This window comes from Larus michahellis, chromosome 10 (genome assembly GCF_964199755.1).
Source record: "Larus michahellis chromosome 10, bLarMic1.1, whole genome shotgun sequence".
NCBI classification, from domain to species: Eukaryota; Metazoa; Chordata; class Aves; order Charadriiformes; family Laridae; genus Larus; species Larus michahellis.
In genome coordinates this window covers 5227304-5251409 of record NC_133905.1, presented here as the reverse complement: position 1 = coordinate 5251409, position 24106 = coordinate 5227304, and the positions used below count along the sequence as shown (strand labels likewise).

At 47.1% G+C, this 24106-nt stretch overlaps 2 protein-coding genes across 12 annotated transcripts in view; one reads left to right on the top strand and one right to left on the bottom strand.

The window, feature by feature from the left end:
* GRIP2 (glutamate receptor interacting protein 2) overlaps window positions 1–13238 on the top strand; it is a 295620-nt gene extending 282382 nt beyond the window's left edge. For 2 of the 3 annotated variants that reach the window (XM_074602775.1, XM_074602776.1), the window contains exons 21-24: window positions 2476–2596; window positions 6206–6442; window positions 8200–8346; window positions 10816–13238. In XM_074602775.1, the coding sequence (XP_074458876.1) occupies window positions 2476–2596; window positions 6206–6442; window positions 8200–8346; window positions 10816–11013 (703 nt within the window). In that variant the 3' untranslated portion in view covers window positions 11014–13238. Of the gene's footprint in view, window positions 1–2475; window positions 2597–6205; window positions 6443–8199; window positions 9586–10815 lie in introns of all 3 variants that reach the window. The other variant, XR_012589345.1, reaches the window with a different exon arrangement.
* A 2782-nt stretch (window positions 13239–16020) lies between these two features.
* Window positions 16021–24106, bottom strand: part of SLC6A6 (solute carrier family 6 member 6) — a 118042-nt gene continuing 109956 nt past the window's right edge. For 4 of the 9 annotated variants that reach the window (XM_074602896.1, XM_074602895.1, XM_074602899.1 and 1 more), the window contains one exon: window positions 16021–23229. In XM_074602896.1, coding sequence (XP_074458997.1) covers window positions 23089–23229 — 141 coding nt within the window. In that variant the 3' untranslated portion in view covers window positions 16021–23088. The remainder of the gene's footprint in view (window positions 23230–24106) is intronic. The other 5 variants (XM_074602889.1, XM_074602893.1, XM_074602890.1 and 2 more) reach the window with 2 other exon arrangements.

Below are 24106 nucleotides of genomic sequence, written 5' to 3'. Positions count from 1 at the left end.
AGTTAAAATCTCCTAAAGCTGTGGCTGGACGTCTCTCTCCATCACGCTTTGGCCCTTCCGACACCACAAACAAAGCCACGCTGAGTGAATGCGATCGAGTTAATCCCCCGGCTCAGCCAGCATGGGAGAAATCCTGCAACACCCCCTGACACTTTGGAGGAGGCTGCAGCTGCCCCTTGCTTTGGATGTAAATGCTGCTGGATCAGCCCTGGCCAGAGGCACTGAGCCACACATGGTGGAAAAGCCCCGTTGCTTCGTAACTAACCCTCCCCTCAACATCCTCCAGAGTCCCCATGGTTGTGTGTCTCGTGTTGTTACTGTCGGTTCTTTTATTTTTTTCTTATTTTTTTCCTTAACTTTTGTTTGTCCAAACAAAACCCTTAGAACATCTCATGGCCATTTCCACCTATTTAAAGATGATCAAACTGGCAGGAAGGCTGGCAGCGGCGGAGACTTTGTTCTTGTTTTGCCTCTCAGCGAGAGCCAGCTCACAGAGGTCGTTGATCCCTCGTGGCCCTGCCAGCGAGGCCGCCGACAGCTGAAGTTCACAAATCCGAGTGCTCGAAGCCCCGCGTGTCCCTAATGAGGGCTCCGAGCCCTGATGTCAAAGTGCAAGTGAAACGGTTCATGCCGCTGAGCCCTTTTTATTAGGGAGAAAAACAAAATGTCTCTAACCCCGACTGCCTTTAGCCTGGAAAAACCTGCTGACCCACTGGTGCGAGAGCCTGTACTGATCCATCCGCGTCCTGGATGTGTTTGTTATGTTGCTGACCTGAGAGGCAAGAAACTGGTAACTGGGACGTTTGCCTCTTTGGGAACCTGGGAGCAGAGGAAGGAAATGAGTAAGGGGAAAGAACCGAAAATTCCTTTTGGGGGGAAATTTTGGTTTGTTTTTATGAAGTCTTGCTGGGTGTTTTTTTGACCTTTCTGCTTGGTGTAAAGGCTACTGTCCTTTAAAAGCTGATGAAAGGTAGGGGGTGGATTTAAAATACAATAAGCCGTGTCAGATACTGCTCTCTCCAGGCAGGCCATGATCCCATACGGAACAAAAGCATGTGTGTGTGAGTTTATGCCTGCTACAGACTCCCATTTAAACCAGTGGATGAAAAGCAAAGCGTGTGCTAAAGGCTTTTCAGTTAACAGAGATCTGGAAAAAGCTCTATTAATAGCCCAAGGGGTCATTATATATTTAATGGAGGCCAACCTTTCTTTGTCTTGTACTCAAGTAAAATGTTTTGACTTTGCTAAGTGGCTCTGGTGGATGAGTGTCCCTTCCCATCTGCGGCGCCGATGACCATTAAGCCATGCGAGATGCTGCCAGATATTGCAGAGGTGGAGCCTTGTCCATGCAGCTCCTAATAAGATGCGTAGAAGATGCATTAGGGCTGCTCGAATGTCACTGTCCCCTTGAGGTCTCTCCCCATGACACGTTAGTGGGTTTATCATGACCTTGAGTTGACACCGCAGAGAATTTCCTTCAAGAGGTGACTGTTAAACTGAGCGCTGACGGGCTGAGTTTTGCACAGAGTCTGGTGTTCGGTAAGCAGTGTCCAGTGTCACCTACTTCTCTGGCTTGTTCAGAGGACTTCAGCATGTTGAAATGCTATTTGCTTTAGAAATCCAAGAATTGGATGGCTGAAACTGCCAAGGTGGGAAATTGCAGAAGCCCCAGCAAGACGTACACGGTGTTCACGTTAACATGCGTTTGTACCAGCTTGAGAGAAGTTCTCTCTGTCCTTACTCTCTGTTGTAGGCAGAACTGGTGGCAGTTTTTACATGGCTGTAAGTGCCATAACTGTTATATAGCAAAAAAAAAAAAAAAAAAAAAAAAAAAGAGACCTCCTGAAAGTGATGGCTCAGCTCCTTGACCATCCCAAAGCAAATGAAACTCGGTTTGTATGGGTTATGCATGACACTGTCGATATTACTGGCTGTGGTGTGCGTTTACTTGTCCAGCCCAGGGCAATCATTTTTATATACATCTTTGCATTATTTACTCTCATAGAGACCTAATGTATTTATCATTTTCTCACCATGTCTGTTACCCTCTGTGTTTTTCTCTCTCTTCTCAGGTGTTCTGTGTCTCAGATCTGAGCTCTATCCCATCAGCCTTTGTACTAACAGTCTCTGAGGCTCCTGGTTTACCCATAACGCATCCTTTTTTCTTTCACTTCTCTATTTCACCAAAACGTCTTCCTAAACCTACAATCTTCCTACAGGCACTTTTTAATTTACCCTTTGAACTTTGACATTACTACACCAACTTAATTCTTCCTTTGAAAGACACTTGCCCCGTTAGTAAATGCATGGAGGTCTCGTGTTCGGACTCTTGTCTGAAAAGTTCATATTGTTTGCTTTTGTATATGAAGACTCTTCAAGTCTCTGCTTTTACTGGTGAGACACTTGCTGTAGCCTTGCGGCTTTCATCCCGCTGCAGAAGAGTGCTGACAATGTTTGGTTCCTACGTTACAACAGATACCCCAACCGCCAAAATGGCCTTGAGACCACTCACGAGGATAGTTTTTGGCGTGTTTTTGGAGAAGCTTTGGAGGATTTGGAAACATGCGGCCAGTCTGAACTTTTGAGGGAGATTGAGGTAAAGCACTTTCTGAGTTTGCTGCCTGTCTGACTGTTTTGCTCTTGCCGTAAATGTTAAGAGTGTTTCCCCAGATCTGTTAATTGCTCGTAGCATCCCTGTGCTGCCAGTGGTGTGAAGAAGGGTTTGAGCTTAATCCATGTCAGTGTTTGTGCTAATGGATAACTGCGTCTCATTAGACAGTTGCTTGCGTGCGCTTTTTCCCTGATGACTTACCCATCAGGAACTCCACGCTCTTTTTGCAAACTGTTGCTGGCCAACAGTCTTCACGTGACTGCTGGCAAACCTTCCCTATCAAACGGTAAACCCTCTGCTTGGAAAGATGTTGTCTGTCCAAAGCACTTAAAGGCCGAGTAAAAGGAGCGCCCATAAACCCCACTGGGACTTGAAGCCTTGGCTTACTTCAAATACAGACAGGCCTGACATAGATCTTGCATTCAGCTGTCACTCTGCCGGAAACTGTTTCAGTGAAATAGGTAATTGGAAGCTTTTCAGCCAGACTTCCCCGTGGAAAAATCTGAGAAAGGAATTGCTTCCTGCAGAAATAAAGGTGTTTCCTCTCTTCACAAACCACTTTCTCTTTTCTTTATCCAAAATGCTTTGGAGGTCATGTTATTGTGTCCGGTTATAGGATGAGGAGCCTGGGTTTCTAAGCCGTGGGATGCAAATAAAGGCCTCCCTCGAGACTGTCGAGCAGGGGGAAGCCAACCTGCCCGGCAGGATGGGACCCGTGCTGCTCCCTGCCCCCCCCAACCCGGTTCAGCTCCCGCAGCCCAAAAGAAGGAGCAGGACCCCGCGAGCTCATCTCTCCCTCTGCCTTCTGGGTGCAGAGGACTGGGGAGAGCTCGCTGGGTTGTGCCCTCCATCACCCCCAGTGGGACTGTTTTTATGCCCAGTTGCGTATCGCTTAGGCTTCAGAGAAAAAAAGGCAATTTCTGAATAATTGGAAGTGGAAAAGGAAAGTCTTGTTTTGGTCTATATGGTGGCAAGGGACTTACTAATTGTTCTTTCCTCCTTGATCCTTAGCAGCTGTAAGCGGGGGAGGAAAAGTCAATTAAATTTATTGTGCTGAAGCATGAAACGGTGTATTTATTATCCTAACTGCTTAAGAAAATGCTGACTTAAAAAAAAAACAACCCCCACAAAATCTCCAAACCCCAGCCCCCACAAAATAGAACTTCTTCCCTTGGTCACTTATTTCCTGGAGCTGAAAGTATTTAGAAATGAGTTTAGGCAGCCGCTGTCAACCTTTCTGAACTGCTGAAGAAAAAGTACCCCTCTGAAATGATGCATGAACATTTCTTTTCTGCTTAATGGCTGGCATCTAAATGTAAAAGAAGGGATTTGCTGGAATACTGTGAAATGCCAGGAGAGAGAAAACGTCTTTCTGCCCAATCCTTTTCCTTTTGTAGGGATCCGCGGTGCAGAGACGCGTGGGCTTTTGATTCATGCTGTTTGAAGGCTTTGGAGCTTTGACAAGCTATAGCAATGCTTTTAAAAATGTAAAGAAATTTTACAAAAAGCTGAGCACCTCTAGGGTTTTGCTGTGTTTAGCGGACTTTTAGAATATTTTGGAAAGTTCTGGGGACAAAAGGGAAGTGTTGTGTTTTTAGCAGAATTCTGATGGGTTTCAACTCCCCTTTTGCTGAATCCGAAGTGCCACTGATGGGTTCCTCCCTCTCCGCGTGCCCATCCTTCCTGCGGTGTGCTGGGGGGATGTGCAATGCTCATTGGGCCTTTTGCTGTATCGCAGGTTTGTAAGCCCCAGCTCCTGGCCTCCTGTGATGTTATGTCAGTCACAGATTTTTTTTTATTATTATTTTTTTTTTTAAACGTTTTTATTATTTTTTAAAATATTTGACCCTTCATGATCTGCTCTTGGAAAAGAATGAGAGTCGTGCAAAATGACCAAAGGTAGCCTGGGAACAGGTTCAAACACAATAGCGATCCACTCCCAGACTACGGGGTATGGGTAGAAAGAGGCTTTTCCCAGCATGTCTAGCGGAGCATACGTCCTCACTTTGCTTCGAGGGCAGCCAAGACACGGGGAAAAATAACGTGGGGCAGCCACAGGCTGGAGAAATCTCTAATCGCTCTTTCTGCTGCTTGCGCTTAACCCAAAGCACCTAGCAAATTGCTCATGATGCTGCAAGGAGTATTTAAATGCCTTGAAGACAGAGGAGTTGTTGAACGCTGTTGGGCACTGGCCGGTTACGGTATTTGCAGCGCATGAGGGAGGACAGGAGCGCAACGTGCACAGACCTTTGTGTTCTCCTCACGGGCTCTGCAATGCTGGTGTTGGTATGGCACGGCACGGTGTCCTGGGGGGTGCTGAGGCTGCCTGAGGCCAGTGACCAAACGTGCCCTGGTTGGCTGTGCCGCCGTTTGTTAATCTGTATTCAAGTATGTGGTAAGTCAACGTCCTTCCAGCATGTAGCAGGTATTTGAGTTTTGTCCAAACTTGAGCTGATTGAGTCTTTTTTTTTTTTTTTTGTGAAGACCTGAAAAGTACAAAGCTAAAAGGTTTTCTGTATTTTTTCCATCCCTATTTGGGATAATGTGGGTGGGGCTGGCATTTTTACACCGCTACCAGAATTTGCTTTATTTGCCTTTGTTCCAGCTTGGAGCAAAGAGCTGGAGGGCCTTGATTAGAGATTTAGTCAGACGACATTTCCCCTGTGCACAGGAGCAATTGCTCTTTGACTTGCCACATTTAACATTGCAGAATTTTGTTATCTGCTCCCTACCTTTCCTTTTCTTTCTTCTACCTTTTGACATTTAATGGGACTGCAGACCCTTGGAGCCTGAACTTTGAAATGACAGTTTTCATTATGCCGTTTAAATGGACTCTGTGACCTGGAGCCAGTTGAGGTTCCACAGACTGGATTCTTGACTCCTTCGTTAGCTTTGATCAATGTAATCTCATTAGTGAAAAGCATTGCCAAATGGAGTAGAATCTACTTAGGGGCATTTTTTAATGGATGCCATCAAGGATGACCAGGCTTAAACACTACTTAATTTCATATTTTTAACTCAGTTTTGCTTGGTGACAGCTCCCATTTACTGACAGATAAAATCCTAATTTCTCTGCTGAATTGGCCTCAGTGGAGTCCCAAGTATCGACTTCTCTGGGCCATTGCCAGCACCGTGCAATGCTGATGGTGAGCTGCAGCCTGCAAGGCTAGGCTGGAGAGCCAGGCAGACGCTGGTTCCTCTGGGAACCTCCTGAAATGGGGATGTTTATCCTTCTTGACTACCAAGAAGGTTCCTGCACAAGATGAGGCCTGCCTGGCCCTGTTTGTGTAGAAGGGGTCATCAAAAAGCAAGGAGGTGCTTCACCAATGCTTCCTTCTGAGATAAAGCTTCATGTTGGGGTGGGGGTGGAGAGCACACAGCAGGTCAGCAATATATCTGGCAGCAGGCTCCTGAGATCTGGAAATGGCTTTTATAGCTCACTGGAAAAGCGTCTTGGTACTTATTTTCTGATTAATGAGAACAAGGGTGCCCCTCTGTTGTTTGTGCCGCTTGCGTGCTCCCCTGTTGCTGCCGTGTGATCCATCTCCTCCTGCTGCTGGCTCAGCAGAGTGACTTTGTGCCCTTGCCCTACAGGCATCCATCATGACAGGGAGCGTGCACAACCTGGGCCTGGAGGGCAGCAAGCTGCTCCTGGACTCTGTCAACCCATCGGGACTGAGCCCATTGAGGAAAGCAAACTCCAGCTGTGGTGACGGACAGACTGAGGGCAACAGCTCCCCTGCTAAGAAGAACGAGAGGAACCTGGACATGAAGAAGATTGAGAAGGAGATGCAGGAAATCATGTCTCCTACCCCTCTCGAATTTCACAAGGTCTGTGCTGCCAAGAGTCGGTCTGGCTGCGGCACTGTGGTACCTCAGTGGTTAAAGCTGTAGAAGCTTTGCGATCTTGTAGAAAATCTCCTTTGTTCAGAGGGACCCCCAGAAAATGTTCCTTGTTAAAGCTGGCCCCCACCAAGGGCTGCAGCAAAGGTTTCCAGAGGGTCCGATTAAGACCAAGGGGCCTCCTCAGAAGAGTAACGGGATTTAGCTGCCACACTTCAGCAGGGTTCAAACCTGCGCTTTGCTGTTTTCCTTTATTGTGTGAGATTTCCAGGTCCCAGTGTTCTTTAGCTCATTAATTGGTGCTACGGATACAAGTGAGAGAACTCGAAGTATGGCCCCATGGAGACCCATCAACCCTTTTCCAGTGGCACACTCCATTCAGTAGGCCACTTTTCATATAAAAAATAACTTGTAAAAACTTATAAAGAACTTCTTTTCCCACCCCTTCCACTCCACCCCCAGACTTTCCTGAAGGGGTGCAAATGGTAGGACACAGCGATGGGATACTTGTTTGAATTCAGTGCCCAGCTGAATGTAGCCAGTTTAAGCATGATGCAAGGCAACAGTAATTAGAAAAAGTAATTAACTGTAGAAGCTGCTGATGCAGAATGCAAGCAGGGAAGAGAGCTGGAGAGGTTTCAAAAAATTTGATTGCCTTTTTCTTTCCTAGTGTGACATTAGAATGAAACCTGCAGTTATGGTAGCTGGAAAAAACAACTTTTTCACGTTTGATCTGCTCTTGTCCTTCAGGGCATGGCAAATGTCTCTTTAAATAAAACTCCTTTGTACCTGAAGGAGGAGAGATGTGTGATTAGGCATGGTACAGGGTGACTCTTCATTCCGCTGGAGCATCTGGTGTTGGCTGTGTTTGGAGCTGAGCTTGAGGCCAGGCGGGCTGCTCCTGTGCATCATCCCGGGCACTGTCCTTCCCAAGGGCCGCACATCCATGAGGCTCATCCAGCTGAGAGCACAGTGATGGAGTAAGAGCCTCATGGTAGAGATGCACTCACAGTTCATAGGAGGCAAACGGGAGATTGTGGTGTTGGGGAATCAGTTGTCCCTGGCTCCCAGTGTTACCCCGTGGCAAGAGACACTTCCAGCCGTGCACTCCTCCTTTAGACGAGGCCAAAGTGTGATGTGCTCAAGGGAAGGGCGATGAGGTTACCCATTTCTTGTCCTCAGTATGTCAGCACTTCCTGATATGAATTTTCTGAAAAGAACTTGCGAATAGTATGGAGAAGTCGAGATGTTCCTGCTGAGTGATGTATTAAAAACGAGCTGTCTTCACATTTGACACACTACATTGAAAATTCCGTGTGAACATGTTGATTTTTCATGTGCGGTCTGGCACATGCAGAGGATGCACAGCGTAATCTGGGCCGGGGAAGGGGACGCTCCATTATTAACACTCGCTTCGTTGCTCTTTGGGTGAAATACGGCAGCTGCCTGTATTGCACTGCTGGTGTTTCCTTCCACACCCAAGGGAGAGGGACTGTGGTGTGGCTGGTTGTATGCCTGTCACCAAAGCACTTCTCCATGCGATCTACCTGAGATGGTGGTCTCTGGTAAATAAGGCACAATCTGTTTTAGCTGCCCAGGCTAAGAAAAATCTGCCCAGGAGACCGAGAGCAGAATTGCTGTAGGTCCACACACATTACCTATGCTATTCCTATCCTGCCAACCCTGTACATCTCTGCCTTCCTCTGCTGCATTAAAACGTGTGTTTTCTGTTTCTGCCTCTCCAGATGACACTCCACAAAGACCCGGAGAGTGAAGACTTTGGATTCAGTGTGTCGGATGGCCTGTTAGAAAAAGGTGTCTATGTAAATATGGTCCGTCCGGATGGGCCAGCAGATCAGTGTGGCCTCAAGCCATATGACAGAGTGCTTCAGGTAATAAATGCAAAATGCAGTTCTGGAGGCTGGGACGGAGTGAATGAGTGGCTGAGAGGAAGAGAGAAGTGAGACCCATCCATGGCAGCACTAACTTTGATGAAAGGTAATAGTTAGCCAACTAGGTGAGCTCTTAGCCACCGAGCATTGAACGAGACCTGTGTTTTATAATGAGAAATCACTAGGTAGTACCCCCAGGTGGTACCCCTAGGTTACACCAGTTCCAGTACACAGCTTGTCCTGGCACTGGCCTTTTTGATCTTGGGCAGCTCAAAACAACCAAAAAGCTGTGTTGCTTCCTCTCCTCCCCCTCAGTCCTTTTCCTACTACGTGAGAGGGTGATTTTTGGATGAACTAGACTGTGTTGACCACTATGTGTTCCTGCGAAGCCCCGTGTGGAGTCAAGTAGTGTTCATGAAGTTCTGTGCATGCCTTTGACAACTAAAAGTTTTCTAGGAAACACATCCTTCAAGCAAAGTGTTCTTCATGGATTTTTTTTTTTTTGAAAGATACTTGATCTGAAATAGCTGTTGCAGAAACAGAATAAAAACTGTGGTCAAAAGCGCAGTCTGTAACAAGTGTGACCTGGGCATATCTGCCTACCAGAAGGACAGTAAGAGCGTGGTGAGTTTTGGAGATTGGAGAGGAGCTTTATGTGGATGAAAACCAACTATTTTAGCTTTGGGGCAACTCAAACAGCAACTGAGAAAGTGCAACCCTGATGGAGAAATTGCCACCATTTGGAAATGCAGATATTGTGACCATATTTGGAAACACCCAGAAAGATGTTTAGTTTTACTAATTTTTAGGCGGGGGTTGTTAGCAGTAGGATTAGAGCCAATATATTATGTACATCAGGTAACTGGAGAACTGGCAGCGCTGTGAGGAGCCTTGTTTAAGCTTGTTATGGTCTCTAGCCAGTTGGCTGCTATACAATTATTCCTTCTCGGCTTCAAATAAAAGATGGTGCAAGAATGAACAAGAAGCTAATTAGGCTCTGGGCTGCCTTTCTGTTGAATGTTGGATGTGTCGCTTTTTGCAAGTGCCAAGTGCTCTGGGAGGTGTGCCCAAAATCCTAAACAGAGTGGCGTGGAGACTTTCGACACCCTTCTTCCCCATGCTGTGCTGCGCGGCTTACACCTACAAGAAGACGAGGCGATTGCCGTCGCGTTGACATATGGAGTTGTGAGTGAGGGATTGCAGACCTGCGACAGGCAACTCCCCTCAAGAAGTGCAGAGGTGCGTTGCTGAGGATGCGTCGCAGTGCTGCTGATTATGGGCACGGTGATGTGCCCGAAGGCCAGCAAAACACCTCGTCCCTGCTGTAACAGACCCTCTCGGCTGGATGGATTAGCTGGGGCACGGCATCGCAGGAGTGGCATTTCGGCAGTGGAACTGCCTGGCTGGCATAGAGGAAAGGCAGAGCAAGCTCCTGGCTTGTCTCTTCTTGTCCACGTGTGGTCTAGAAATTGTCCTTAGTTACTGTGCTCTAAGGCGCAGTATTGGGGTCAACTGTGTGGACCAGCTAGGGCAGGGGGACGCTGCTACCATCACAGAGCCCAGCTCCATGAGCATGTATTAATGCTGGGAAAGGGGTTTGGATGGAAGGGTTGCATGGACTCATCCAGCCCTTACCCAGAGAAGAAAGCAACGCTTGGCCCCAGGGGTTATTTTTGCTCCAGAGGTGGGTGGGAAATTCCTTTCTCCCTTCCCTGCTTTCCCCTCCCTGTGCCGTTTGCCAGCCCCCCTCCATCCCGGACCTGTCGCGGCATCAAGCCCAGGTGCTCTGGTAGCTGTAGGCGAGAGAGGTGGGGTGGTTCTTGCAGGTGACCCAGCCTAGAAATGTGCTTGAAGGTCTGCAAGAGACAGCAGTAAAAGTGCTTTCACTGCTGAATCCTGCAGAGAGAATTTGCCTTCTGAGCCCACGTGAAATGCATCCAGACTCCTCTGAAATGAAGGATGTAAATGGGGAGAGAAGAAGCCGAAATTGTTCAGTATAGTCTCAATTTACTGCTGTCTGAGCTGGAAAACGGTTGGCAGAAGCCTCAGGGTCTGAGCGGTATTTGTTTTCTAGGCGCTGAATACTCCATGTCACAAATTTAAGGCCAGTAAAAGCCATGATGGCAAAAATATAATGGAAAATGGCAACCTTTCTCCTACAGGCTTGAACTGGAGAACGGGTGTTGGCCCCTGCAGTGTTTAGTACTTGTAATACTGCCCCAGACACCGGGGGTCAGGGGGTTATCCAGACTTTTTTTACCTTCCTCTGCCATTTTACTGTGTCATTTCTCAGCTAGGCAAGGACGTGCTCAGCCCGCTCTGCTCCGCTCCGAACCCGGAATCAGGGACCCCCAAGAGTTGTGTGTTTTCACAGGTGTGGGTTTAGCACCGACCTTGCCTTTTCTGACTAACAAACATGGTCTTTCTGTCGTCCCTCCCCATGGCATGTCCTAAATTCCATCCCGGCAGGTAAACCGCATCCGAACGAGAGACTTTGACTGCTGTCTGGCTGTTCCCCTGATTTCGGAGGCTGGAGATAAGCTGGACCTGGTGATTAGCCGAAACCCCTTGGCACCGGCTGCCAACGCTCCCCCGGAGGGGAACAGAGAGCTGCCGGCGCAGGCGGCCCACGGCGCCGAGGTCAAGGCGAGCGTCCAGACCCTCTGAGCAGCGGGAGTAGAGCAGGCAGTGCCCGGGGCCTCTGCTGAGCCGTTGTGGTATTTGGGGTGTTTTTCCTGTTTTTTGCACTGGTTATTTGTAAACGCTGTGTGTACCATAACCTGCAAGTGGGGAGGTGGGTCTTCAGTGAGCCTGGAGACTGCCAAATATTGCTGGGAAGGTTCGGAGATGGATGCGCATCTCGGGCCACCGGCAGTGCCGGAGATGGGGCGAGCTGCCGACGGGAGGAAGGAGCATCCACAGCCATCCCCCATGGCAGGGCATCCCCCTGCGCCCCGGCCCTCGGGGTGCGCGGGGTCCTGCTTCCGACATCCTCCTCACCCTGACGGCCTTGGCCATCCTATAAATACACATGGTGCTATTATGTTACTCGTTTGCTCGATTAATTGCATACAGCGAGACTGAAACTCCTTTCCTTTTCTGTTGTGCCCAGCTCCGTCCTTCAGACACTCCTGATAAGTCGATTTCCGCAGCCCCTTGCGCTCCCAGTGCAGGGCTGTGGAGAGCCCTGTTTAAAAGACATTTCAAACTGTGCTTGAGCGTGGGTAGATGCAATTCCTGCTCAAAAAATCGGTGTTTGCAGCTGCCTCCTGCCAGCTCCGTCCGCGCTCCCGGCCAGGCCTGGCTCTCGCCCTGCGGTGGGATGAGGCGCCGCGTCTCGCCATGGATTCCGTGAGCAATGCCGTTGCCTGTGCTGGAGTAGTTACTACAGAGCAGAAGGCTGGACCCAAGGCTAAAGGCCTTGAATACCTGCCCAAATCCCCAGCCACCTTGTTTGTCTGGGCTTTACGGAGATCTCGTGCTTGCAAACCTGGCCTGTGCCCGCAAGTAAATAGCAGAATAGCGAATCTTCCCAGGGCTGTCCCTGACGTTTTGAGTTAATAAAACCTTGTCGTCTCCCGTCAGGCAGTGGCGTGAGAAGCCCTTCGTTAGATGGAGGTTGTGTCCCCTGTGTCCCGCCCGGGCTGAGCGCTGTGTGTGTGCCCGGGCGGGTTCGGCTGCTCGCCCCCGGCCCCCCGCCTTCGCCTGTCGCTGGCCTTCCCGTGGCTTTGCAAGCATGGCGCCCCGTGTCGCTCCCCTCCCTCCGAGAGCCCCCGGCCCCGCGGGGAAGAGGGGCTGTGGTGTTCGCGTCGGTTTCCTCGTCCGCCTGCCACGTTTCACGTATTAGCACTTTATGATGATGTCCATGTCCCAGCGGTGGCGTGAGCCTGGCATCGCTTTCCCCGGGAGGGCTCGGGCACGGCGGAGACGAGGAGGTGGCTCGGTCGGACACCGCAGCCCCGGCGCCCACCGCTCCGGTTCCTCCATCACCGCCTGCGTGCGGTGATGCGCGTAGGGGGTCGGGTGCGCGTACCGCTCCTGTTTGTTGCTTTGCTGAGCCGGGACTCGTCCCCCCACCGTCTGTCCCCGAGCCGCTTTGCGCCTCTGTCGCTCTGCGATAGCGCAGTGTACCAGGGTGTTCCTTCCAGACGCGTGCCCGGCCCCATCCAGCTCTTTTGTCGTTGTAGCCATTTTCTCTTCGAGTATGCAATACCCCATACCATTGCTGCCACAACTAGGTAATGTGCCATAATTGATACTGTGGAGCATCGACAGTGCAGCCGAAAGTGTTTTTATATGCAATATTCTGAGCAGCGGAAGCTCACTGGGGCTTCTCCTAGGGTTTTTAATGAAGACTTTTATTAAAGGCTTTAAAAATAAAAAAAAAAAAATTAAAAAAAGAGGGAAGAAAAATTTGGTCCTCGTATCCCTTCCTATGCATTTTGAATGAGATGAAGATGAAATGCATTACTTAAATGTGTATTTTTATCCATATATTAGAGTGTATTCCTTGTAAAGTATTTTTATATGCTAATTTTCTTATGTATCTATGAAAGCACAATATTTAAAAGTACAGCATTTCAAAGAATATTTTAGTCCTGTTTTGGACCTATTTGTAAATCTCTGTATTTAAATGGGATTGCAATGACTTTGACTTCTTTTTTTTTTTTTTTTAATTAAATAAAAGCAAATGAAATGCGTTTGATTTGGTTCGTGTCTCTTTCTGCTGGAGGACAATAGTGATGCAACACTCTGCTTCCAGCCCTATTTTAACTTGCCAGAGGACCCCCCAGTTAGGAGACACCTCAAAGGTCAAGGCGGGAGGGCACACAGGGGGTTTTGCTGGGAGGGCCACTGCTTGTAGGGCTACCAGTGTCGGGCTGGGGTTGCCCCTTGCCAGCGTCTGGCAGGGGGAGTGGGGTCGCTTCTCTCCCTGTGGACATGGAGGCGCTTTTGCCGTAGCTCTGTGCAGTAAGAGCTGGAGATGCCCGTGCCCGTGGTTACAGCATCCTTTACAGCTTCGCTTGGCCACACTGGAAATCCTCTTGGGTTAAACCTGGGCTACCGCGTGACCAAACACTGGTTCAGCAAATCACATGGCGGCCGCGCCGTGGCTGTGGCAGCGTTTGCAAAGCTGCGGTTAATCCCTGGGGATGGGTTAGGAAGCTGCTGTAGGATGATGAGGCAGGAGGTGTCCCGTCTGGTGCTCAGCACCCCGCGGCTGTAGTGGGGTTCCTTGGGGAGCTGCACTGTGGTCCCCAAATTATCCCACCTCTGAAACCAGACATCCAAAGAGATGACTGCTGCGAGCCCAGAACGGAGTTCCTTGTCTCCCTACGGTGAGGATTTCTTTCCTTTGCTCCTCCAAAGGGGTTTGGGGCACCCCTACACTCCCAGTGTGGGAGGCACAGCTGGGATGCTCCCTGGATAAGGCCATAGGGAATCTCTGCTCACCAGCAAGGAAAGGGTGAGCTGGGTTTTGCAACCCTTCGTGATCAAGTGGGTAACGCAGGAATTTTCGGAGACCGAGCGTGGTATGGAAATGCTCCTGGTTAGGCCTGGGGAATCATTGCCACGTAAACAAGCCTTATCTGCCATCTCTGGCCACCCTCCTGGGGTGCAGACTTCAGAACAAGGCCCTTCACACATTTGGCACCGGGGACTTGCCGAAGCCGCGCGGAGCCAGCCGAGGCGCTGGGGCGACGGCAGGTTGAACGAGCGCCGGAGCAACGTGACCGACGGGGTTTCGGTGCGTACACCAGGGAAAAGGTTAGCACAGTGCTGCTCCCCTGGTATGCGGCGCCTCGGTGGGCAGCGTGTCCTCCCGCTAGTGTCACCTTGCGTCCCGTGGACCTCGGCTGAGGGAGGTGGCTGCTGCCACAGGCCGGTGGTGGCCGCCCATGGCAGGTACACGAAGCCCCATGGCAGCAGCTTGTGGCACGTAGTGGCTTTTAAAATTACATATTTTATTTTAACCTGAGACACGTTGCAGTTGCTGTCTGTGCCGGTATCAGGCTGCTCGGCGCAGGCATTGCAGGCTTCACCGATGGGAGGAGAAATCCCTGCCAAAGTCCTCAAATCTTGCCCAGCAAAACAACAAACCAAGCCAAAAAAAACCCAAAAAACCCCAAAACATACGAAAACACCCAAATGAAGCCAGCTGTGGGGCAAATCCTGGGTGTGGGGCGCTGGAGCCTCAGCAGTGATCAGGACCTGATGCACAAATGCTGAGCAGCTTTACTTTTCACAAGTGGCAGCCACCCACGTGCAGGTTTTTTTTTCTTTCTGTGCCTCAACTCAGGACTTAAGGAAAGGCCATCGGTGAGCCTTAAATGTCCCATACACCAGGAAATGTCCCATACACCAGGCAAATAAATGTTTGGGTTTTTGTTTCGTTTTGTTTTGTTTTTCCCATTTGTTTATTTTTCTTCCTATTGGACTTTTCTGGTGTATTTGAACCCCCATGGTAGTGATGCACCGAAGCAAAGACGGCGCAGGCAACAGTGGGCAATGCCCTGGGATGGGCCGAGTTGGGGTGACTCAGGCCAAGGGCAAGAGCTCCCCAGCAGTCACTCGTAAAGCTGCGCTCATCTCCCCGTGCCCCGGCGAAGGGGCCAAGGAAAGCCTGCGTCTGCAAGGAGAAAGAAAAGAAAAAAGAGGGGAAACGGAGGGCACAGCAAAAAAAGAAAAAACAAAAGCCCCCCAAAATAAAAGTCTACTTTCTAATGGCTTTGGAAGGCTCAGCACATGCCCAGCTGACCTTGGTGAAGAGTCAAAATGAGGAAAAAAAGCACCAGTGAAGTAAGATTAAACCAATGTGGGTTTGCACCCCACTGACCCTTCTTCATGCTCAGCCAAAGTCATTGCTGAAGGAGGAAAAAAAAAAACAAAAAAACCCACCAAAACCCCAAAACCCACCAACCACACAGCCCAGCAATCCGACCTGCGGCTGCTGACCCAGGGATGGTTCAGCTCTTGCTGAGCAGCGCTTACGCAGCATCAACGGCTTTGCTGCTGCTCACGGCGCCCTCCAGCAAAAGGCTGGCGATACACAGGATACTGGGGGGGGACACAGCCTGGACTGCTGGCCCCCCAGTGACCAAAGGGACATCCCACAGTTATACGATGGGGGTGCGCCAAAATACAGCCCGGGAGGGTGGAGGTGTGGAGGTGGGCAGGGGCGGCCCCTGCTCAGGGACTGGCTGGGCATCGGTCTGGGCCTGGTGAGAAATTGTTTTCTTTTACATGACTTTTTTGTTTTTGTTTTTGTTTTTTTTTTTCCTTTTCCCTCTTTGCTGTGTGGTTTGGTTTTTTTTCTTTCTTTCCTCCTTTTTTTTTTTTTTTTTTTTTTTTAAATTATTAAATTGTCTGTATCCCAACCCACGAATTTTTGCTCTTTTACCCTTCCGATTCTCTCCCCATCTCACTGGGCGAGGGGGTGAATGGGCGGCTGCAAGGGCCTGAGCTGCCAACCAGGGCGAAACCACGACAGACATGAGGTCGGACAGTGAGCGGGCTCAAGCAGCTCAGCGAGCTGGGCATATGTATAAATGGAATATTTTATAAGGACAAAAAAAACCCAAAACACCAAAGCAACAACCTCAGAATAAATAATAGGTTTAAAGGAAGAACCGAACTACTCAAAGACCCCAAAAAAGCATCCAAAAGCATAGCTGGTTTATAAAGGAAAGTTTTATTTTCAGTTATAAGGTGATTACAAACTCATCTAAAAAAGCAAAGATGACTTAAAAATATCCATATACATTTTATTTATCTAAAAAGCAAAACAGAAACTGCAAAATACAAACATTTACCATATACACAAAGGCTAGGGTTTTTAGGATTAAATTACACTCCAGGATATTTTTTTTTTTTCCAAATACAAATATTCCGTTTTTGGAACACACAAAAAATGTTTTAAAATGTTTTAAAAATATTTTTAAGGTTTTTTTTTTTAAAAAAAGTTCAGATGACATTTTTAAGGAGGCCGTTGTCGACGCCGCCTCCTTGCTGTATGTGCTACTCATCACGTTACTGTAGTCACAGTTGATAGGAATTTAAATAATAATAATAAAAAAAAACCACCACTGTTTTTTAGCCAAATACATCAAACAAGATGGACCACCTCTTATACCGTGAAGTCCCTGGCAACGTTATCAGGTAACAATCACAACATTACACTGGAGAAAAAACAACACCCTATTGAACGACGAGCACTTCAGAACAGTACTGGGATGCTGCAATGCTGAGAGGCCATCGCTGGCTTCCAGGACAGGAGCAGATGACAATCAAACTCAATTTGCCCCCTCAGGATTTTTTTTTTTTTTTTTTTCCAGCCTCTCAACATGATTTTGCCACTGTTCTCTTTTTTTTTTTTATTTTTCTTTAGATATTGAGAAAAAAAATTTTTCAAATCTTTTTAACATCTCAACTGCAGAAAGAGATAGATTTAGAAAAAAATATGTAGCATGCGAACATGTACTACGCTACAGGACCAAAGCCTTCCCCCACATATGCAGGCACACAAAAGCACACACGTATACTTCCTTAGCATAATCAAGTTTCACTTTTTTTTTTTAAAACTCTATTTTTCCCCATTATTTCTTTCGCTTTTTCAAGTCGGGCCACATTCTCCCTGTGCTGCAAACGGGACCGCGAGCAGCACTGTCCTGCTGCGCGCCTCCGAGCCCAAGCCCCAGGGAGGAAGCTTCCAGAAACTCGCTCCTTTCTAAAAATGTCTTCTATTTGCTTTGCTCCTAGAGCTCGGAGCTGTGTAAAGCTCGCGGCAATTCAATTCTGACACAGTTACTGATTATTTCAAATTAAGACGCCGCAGGGATACAAAAAGGCCACGTCTGCGCTACCATTCAACGGTCCAGCAAGGTTGTTGGCACTTTTCCAGTTGCAAGCCCTCTCACTAAAGTTTTCCACCTTCGATGGGGATGGGGGGAAAGGGGGCGATTAGTTTTCTTAAGGCTTTCAATCTGCAAAATTTCAAGCTTGCCTTTTTTTTTTTTTTTTTTTTTTTTTGGTCAAATGGCGTCCGAAGCTTTTTCTGCTCGTGTAAATTAAAAATCACCATTTCGCAATGACAACTGGAAAGAAACACGCAAAAATGGACCGTTTCTGTTTATTTTTTAATAGAAACAAACAAATTCAGATTTATTTATTTTTTAAAGCGGAGAGGCATTGTCCGTGTACAGGTTTATTTTGGGCTGGCAGAAAGAGCCATGATCTGGTGGAGGGTGCAGGGCCGGACCGGGCAGTTTTTCCAGCTGGGGCCAATGCTGGTTATACACAAGTCTTGCTTGATCAAACTTTCTTGTAAACTCAAATTGGCCATTGATACCGACAGAAAATTTTTGTGACCAAAGTGTGGAGCTCGGGGAGCCTTTCTTGCACCGGTTCATGGGGGTTTTTTTGGGCTTCATATGTCACCAAATCAACTGAATACTTTTTTCGTTAAGTTTATCTTTGATTTACAAGAGCTACAAGGGTCTGACAGTTCCTGACCTTGGCTCATGCAAATACACAAATACACAACTACATGTCAATCCCAACCACAAGGCTTTGGATGCTGATTTTGGAGAAAACAAGTCCAAGGCAGCTACCTGAAGCCACACCACACCCAGCCTCCCATACCAGGAGCCATGTGGCGCCTACAAGGAGCCAGGAGAGTTTTCAAGTCCAACCTCAAGGCTTCCTTGGAGGGGCCACAGTCCAGGATTTTGTCATTACTTTCCCTCTTTCACCACCCCCAATTTAGGACTGGCCTTCTCACTCCTCATCCTAAACAGCACCATAGGACTTACATACACGATTTGCAGCCGAGGAATAAAAGCAATGTCCCCACAATATTGTGTGCATGCATACGAGGGTGAAAGATTTCATCTACTAGTCTATTTAACCACAGGTAGGGTTTTTTTTTTTTCCTACTGAAAGTGAGCAACTTCCATTGAATCTCCTGGAAATGATGTCAAGGTCATCTTTCTTCCAAGTGTACTTGAGCTGCTTAACTAACTTGTCCACTCCATTCAATACACAGCTTATTAACATTTTATATACATTATGCCTCCATGAGTGATCCTGCAGTGACCACAAGACATGGAAGCTCATAATCAGTTACTCAAAAACGTTCAAATCCTTCTCCCACAGGTGGAGTTTCGCCACTGATGCAACAAGTGGGAGCTTTGAACCCAAGTGTGACAAGCCCAACCTCACCAAAACTGTAGGTCTCCTTAGCAAATACAAGCAGGCTGGGAGGAGACTTGTACAAGGCCTTTCGAATGGAAATGTCCATGTGTCTTCAGATCTACTCGACTTGTCTAATGCTGAGACAGAGAAGAGGAACCAGGAGTATCTGCAGTCGAGAAAGGAGGATGCGCACAGGACCGAAAACATCTGTAGAAGATGCTACGTTGATGGTGATAGTTGTTGGGGTGGGGTTTTTTTTGTGTTACAGCAACCATAAGGCTGCACCCTTGTTGTTTTTTTTTAAAATTTTTCCTTTTTTCCTCCTCTCCCCAAGAACAGCAGCGAAAATCAGTTTTGCTGAGCTGTTTCAGCAGACCATTCCTAACTCCCCTCCGCTCCAGGAGCTGCACTGCTGCTGCAGGGTGACCACCAGCGTTCTTCCAGATGGCAAAAAGGCAGCCGCCAGGCTTTTGTATTTTCATTTACAACACAAGAACAAATCCATTGCGGACCTACTATCTCACATTTTAAAAAGGACTTTTCTAAATGTGTGGATCTGTTTGGACCAGACGAAAAGGAAAGCTATGAATGAGAAGGAAAATGAGAACAATAACAACAACAACAACAATAAAAACCAGTTCTATTTATGAAATCATACTGTTTAAATACTGAAATACAGACTACTGGTAAAGTCCCTTACGATAGATGCCCATTCGGTGAGATCATAACTAGTGACAGGTGAACTGAAAAAGTTTGGAAAATTGAGAAAAACAAGAAACAGGCTGGAGAACCTCGTGGGGTAAATATTCCCCTTTACATTTCTAGTTATCTCTTGATTTCAGTTCAGCTGGAAATAAATACTGCTAAAAATCTGCCGTTTTCAAGCCCAGAAGAACCCATGAATACAAAGGTACATGAAATACGAAAAGGTGGGGGGTGTTTGTCTTGTTTTATTCTGGTTTTAAAATCAGAGACCTGGTTCTAAAGATCTCGTGCCAAAACTGCACTAAGTTTCCCCTGGATCCAAACCAGTTCATCTATGACTAGTCATGATATTTTTAATGAGTTCCTCATTTACATAAAACAGGTAAAACAGGTCACAAGCGTTTAAACAATTAAATTAGGAAAAACAAAATCAGTTGTATTTGCAGTCAGGAATAGGTAGAAAACACAGACTTTTTTAAAAGTTACTTTTTAATAAATTTGGCAGAGGATCATGTTGAAACACAAATTTATCACCAAGAAAATTTCAGAAATCTGATAAAAGTGTCAGGGAAAAAAACCCCAAACTGTAAAAATGTGAGTGTGCTCATTGGAACTCAAACCCCAGCTAAAACGAGAAGAATTAATTGCACATATTTTTTGGAGGGGAGGGAAGAGGGCAACTGTTTTCCAGAAACAATAATTTCTTAGCTCTTCGCGAGCCCCAGCCCTCCCTCGCAGTCACGCTGAAGAGCACGGCGGGGCCGGAGAAGTTGACAGAGAGAACGCTTCAACGAGGTTGTTGCATATGTGCGAGACACTTTCACTTGGTACATGGAAGCGACTGATTTGAATGGCACAGTTTATATCGAAATGGGGCTGGGTTCTAGTTCTCTAGTAGTTGTACTTCAAAAGGTGTAGTATTAACCCTCTGGTTCCCCGCGCAAAGACGCTCTCCGCAAGGTGGGAGCCGGCTGAACACCCAGCTGACTCGCTGGAGACGTCTCTGATGTACCCAAACCATTTTTATCCCTAACTAAAGCTTGTCTCAGCTCTAGAGCACGGAAGTGACGTGCAAACTACATCTCAAACGCAGTTGTATGACAATGTATATAATTAAAAAAAAAAAAAAATATAAACCAAGCATCAGTGTTTCATCTGCACTCACAGAAACCATTAATTCAGGTGACCCCCCCCCCCAACCTGCTACTCCCTCTTCACCCAGGCAAGCGCGCCTGCTTACTGCAGACACTAACTGTAACTCAAAAATGAGGGTCCAAGCTGAAGCCTGCCAAGAGAGTTATTGTTGATTACATTTCCTTGCCTCTTATGGTTAAAGGCTATTAAAAAAAAAATAATCAGCTGTATGCACGTTTCTTTGTTTTAGGCACATTTGATGACACCCACTGGCTCACAGAATTCCTCCAGTGACCTTCGGATGGCCGTTGCCACTGGCCCAGCAGGTGTCATTAAATGTTTGCCATCTCTGGCTGTGGAAAAGTTTCATTTATAACTCTCGTAATACAGCAACCAGAAAAAGAAAACAAAAGCAATTCTGCTGTGGCTGGTTTTGTTGCTGCAACTCAGCTATCTGATGTCAAAAATACGTATAAATTCAAACTAGAAAGATTTAGAAAGCTATAGATGCAGCCACTTTTTCCTTTTTTTTTTTTTTTTTTTTTTTTAAAATTATTTTGGTCCATCTCTTAGTTTTAAATCACCCCTTTTCTGTTACAGGAAAACCAACAAGCTAATCAACAAGTGTTTGTGCTGCCGCGGCCAGTTAACCCATGGGACAAGAAAAAATAAAATAAAGCTACTGTGTAGGAATGTTAAGAACTGGATATGTTCCTGTTCAAATGACAAACTCTGCCCTGACAGACTAAGCTGACAGCAGAATAAGCAGATACAAACTCTGCTTTTATCAAGCATTTCCTCTAAATTCCTTTGAATAGCCTAACTGTGGTATCACAAGAAGAAAAAACCCTCTCCCTCTAACACAATGCCCAAAAGAAAAGGCTGAGTTTCGCCAGAGAACCTGTTCCCAGCACAACCTGCTCAAGTTGTTTTCTACGAGAGAAGAAAAAAAAAAAAAAAAAAAAAAAAAAAAGGCTTTTGCCCATGTTCTCAACAGTCTTCAGGGAGCGATTCCCCATGGAAACACCCACCCGGCCCCCACGAAGCGGAACGCCATTGCTTACACTCCTTGTAGTGGTTTCTCTTCGCTCCCCAGTCTAACCTGGAACGGTACGCAATTCCTTCCGACCAAACACCAAACATTTCAGTGTTACATGTTCCCTTTGTCTCAACTTAAAATTCCAAAAGCCCTGTTTCTTCAGCAGATAGGATTCATGAGCCTCATAAATATGTCTGCTACCCTCTACTTCCCCTAAAAAAAAATATAAAAATTGTGGTTTAACACAACGATGGGCAAGGAGACCAGGGGCCTGAGGTCCACTGCTGCGATTTAGTAACACGGGACAAGGGAAGTAATCCTTTCGTCTGTTCCCCCAACAGTAACCAACCCCCCCACACCCCCCCAAATAAATAAGTAAAGCAAATCCTGTTTATCGAGCTTGTCAAAGCATTTTTGAGATACACGGATGAAAAGCACCTGTTTGCTGAGTGATATTATTATCTTCGTTACTATTATTATTAACAACGTGACTGTTATAACCACCAGCTACCTCAGGTGTAGGTGAGCGGTTTTGTTCCTCCTGTCGGGGATGACCCGGTTTGTGTTCACCTTTGGATGGTCAGAGTCCACAAGGGATTCTTTTATTTTTCTGCCCGAAAGCAAAGTCCAATGATCAGCAGGCAAACAAATGAGCAAGCCCAAGTCGCCAGCCCCAAGAGCTGTGGGCAGCTGCTGCTCTTCCCCTCTCAGCCCCTGGGCGCCCGGCCCCGCTGCCCCAGGGACGGGCTGCCTCTCCCCGTTTGCAGAATTCAAGCTTACACCAGTGCCACCACGCTAAAATATGCTTTGCTGGAAAACTCAGGAGCAGGTACTCAACCTCCCCGCTCACGGACAAACAGTAGGCATTTCACGTAAATTAAAAAAAAACCAGAATCCAAAAAACTAAAAAAAAAAAAAAAAGAAAAAAAGAAAAAAAGGAAAAAAAAAAAAGCGAACCATGCCAAATCCTGCAAACGCCTTCCTAAAGTCCTCCTCTCCTCTGTGTGACAGGGTCCCAGCGCCGTGCTCGGGAGGGACGGCCGCAAGGCTTTTCACACCCAACCTCTCTGCCTCCCTCGCAAACTCTCTGCTCCAGCTGCCCGGCTGTATCTTTATTCAGGGGCTGTGCTAAACATAACTGTACCCTTTCCCTAATGTGACCCTGAAGCCTGTCGTTTACCACAATCGAACCAGAGGGTGGAAATACTACACCTTTGAAAATTCTCTTGAAACAGCGTCTTTTTTTTTTTTTTTTAATCATCTCTCTCAACAGAGCTCCTTTTGTGTGTTCTGTAGGTCACCCTGCTCCCAACCATACCAGCACCTAAAATTGCTTTCTGAGACTTGAATATATTGCTGGCAAGACAATCAATTCAAGTGGTAAGGTGTATAATATTTAGAGATAAAGATATATATATTTAAAAAAACCCAATAATAGTAAATTCCTGTAATATGTCTAGTCTGATATGAAAGCTCTCCCTCTACAGAGAGACATCTGCTGTGATTACCTTACAAAATATTAAAAAAAAAACACACACAAAAAATAACTTTCTCTGTGAGAAATAAAAATAAATCCTAGTGCAAATATAAAGCTCTGTAAACCTGGTCCTATGAGAATCTATGGTTAGTAAACGGCAGTTAAAGCAGGTTTATCCTCTCACAGAGAGAGCTCACATCATGGTTTCCACAATGATATGAGTTGGCTTGATCAATCCGCCATTCGAAGTTCCATTGGGGCAGAAGGGGGTGCCGCTCTCCGTTTCTTTGGACCACCGATTCACTTCCTTAGGGGCAGCCACCGCTTTTATCCTCTGGAAGAAAGAAGAAAAGCAAAGGTGAGAAGACCAAGCGGCCCCTGCATCGCCATGTGCAGGATGGAGGACGTGGCAACCCGAACGTGGGGATGGTGGCCGTCAAAGACAAGCATGTGCCACGTGGCTCTGCAAGGACACGGGGACCCGGGCTGAGGAGCACCGTGTTCAACTTCTGCTCAGCTGCAGAGCCCGACTTGACGCAAGCAAGTCAGACATGAGAGGGCATTCACGGCATTATCCAGCATCCTGCACGCTGGGCTGTCAGCGCTGCAGCTGCTGCTCAAATTATGTGCATTCTCCTGCCTCATTTAGAAACAACTCTGCCTTTCAGCCCAGCCGTTCATTGCCAAGTGGCAACTTCTCTCCTACGTTTCAGTTCACAAAGGAAGAACTAAATGGCATCTGACCAGTGTTTACTCTCTTTCCTTTCCTAACATGGTCTTTGAGGAGTGTTTTGGCTACTTTTAGACTTGTCTCTCAATAGATGGTGACAATGAGGCAGGAAAATAAACACTCATGAAAATGCTCTGGCCACGGCTGAAAAAGACCATTAACACTTGGAGGAAAACAAATGCAAGCGTTTGTGCTCTGGGAAATGTTCTTTTTTTTATTCTATTCTCTCTTTTTTCCTAACCCGAAGTGTCCCACTTTCTCCTCCAAGAATACCCAGGCTGCATTTAAGACCGTCTCATTAGGCAAAAACAAAACTAATCTGAAACCTTAGAAGAGAATTGCTAAGTTTCATGCTTGCCCAGTCTCTGAAAACTTTCCACTGGAAGAAAAACAAACCAGGGGAGCCTGCGCTGAAGTGCAAAGGGCAAGAGGTTGCCTGTAAATCCAAACCCCAGTGAATCCGCACTGTCAAGTCTGAATC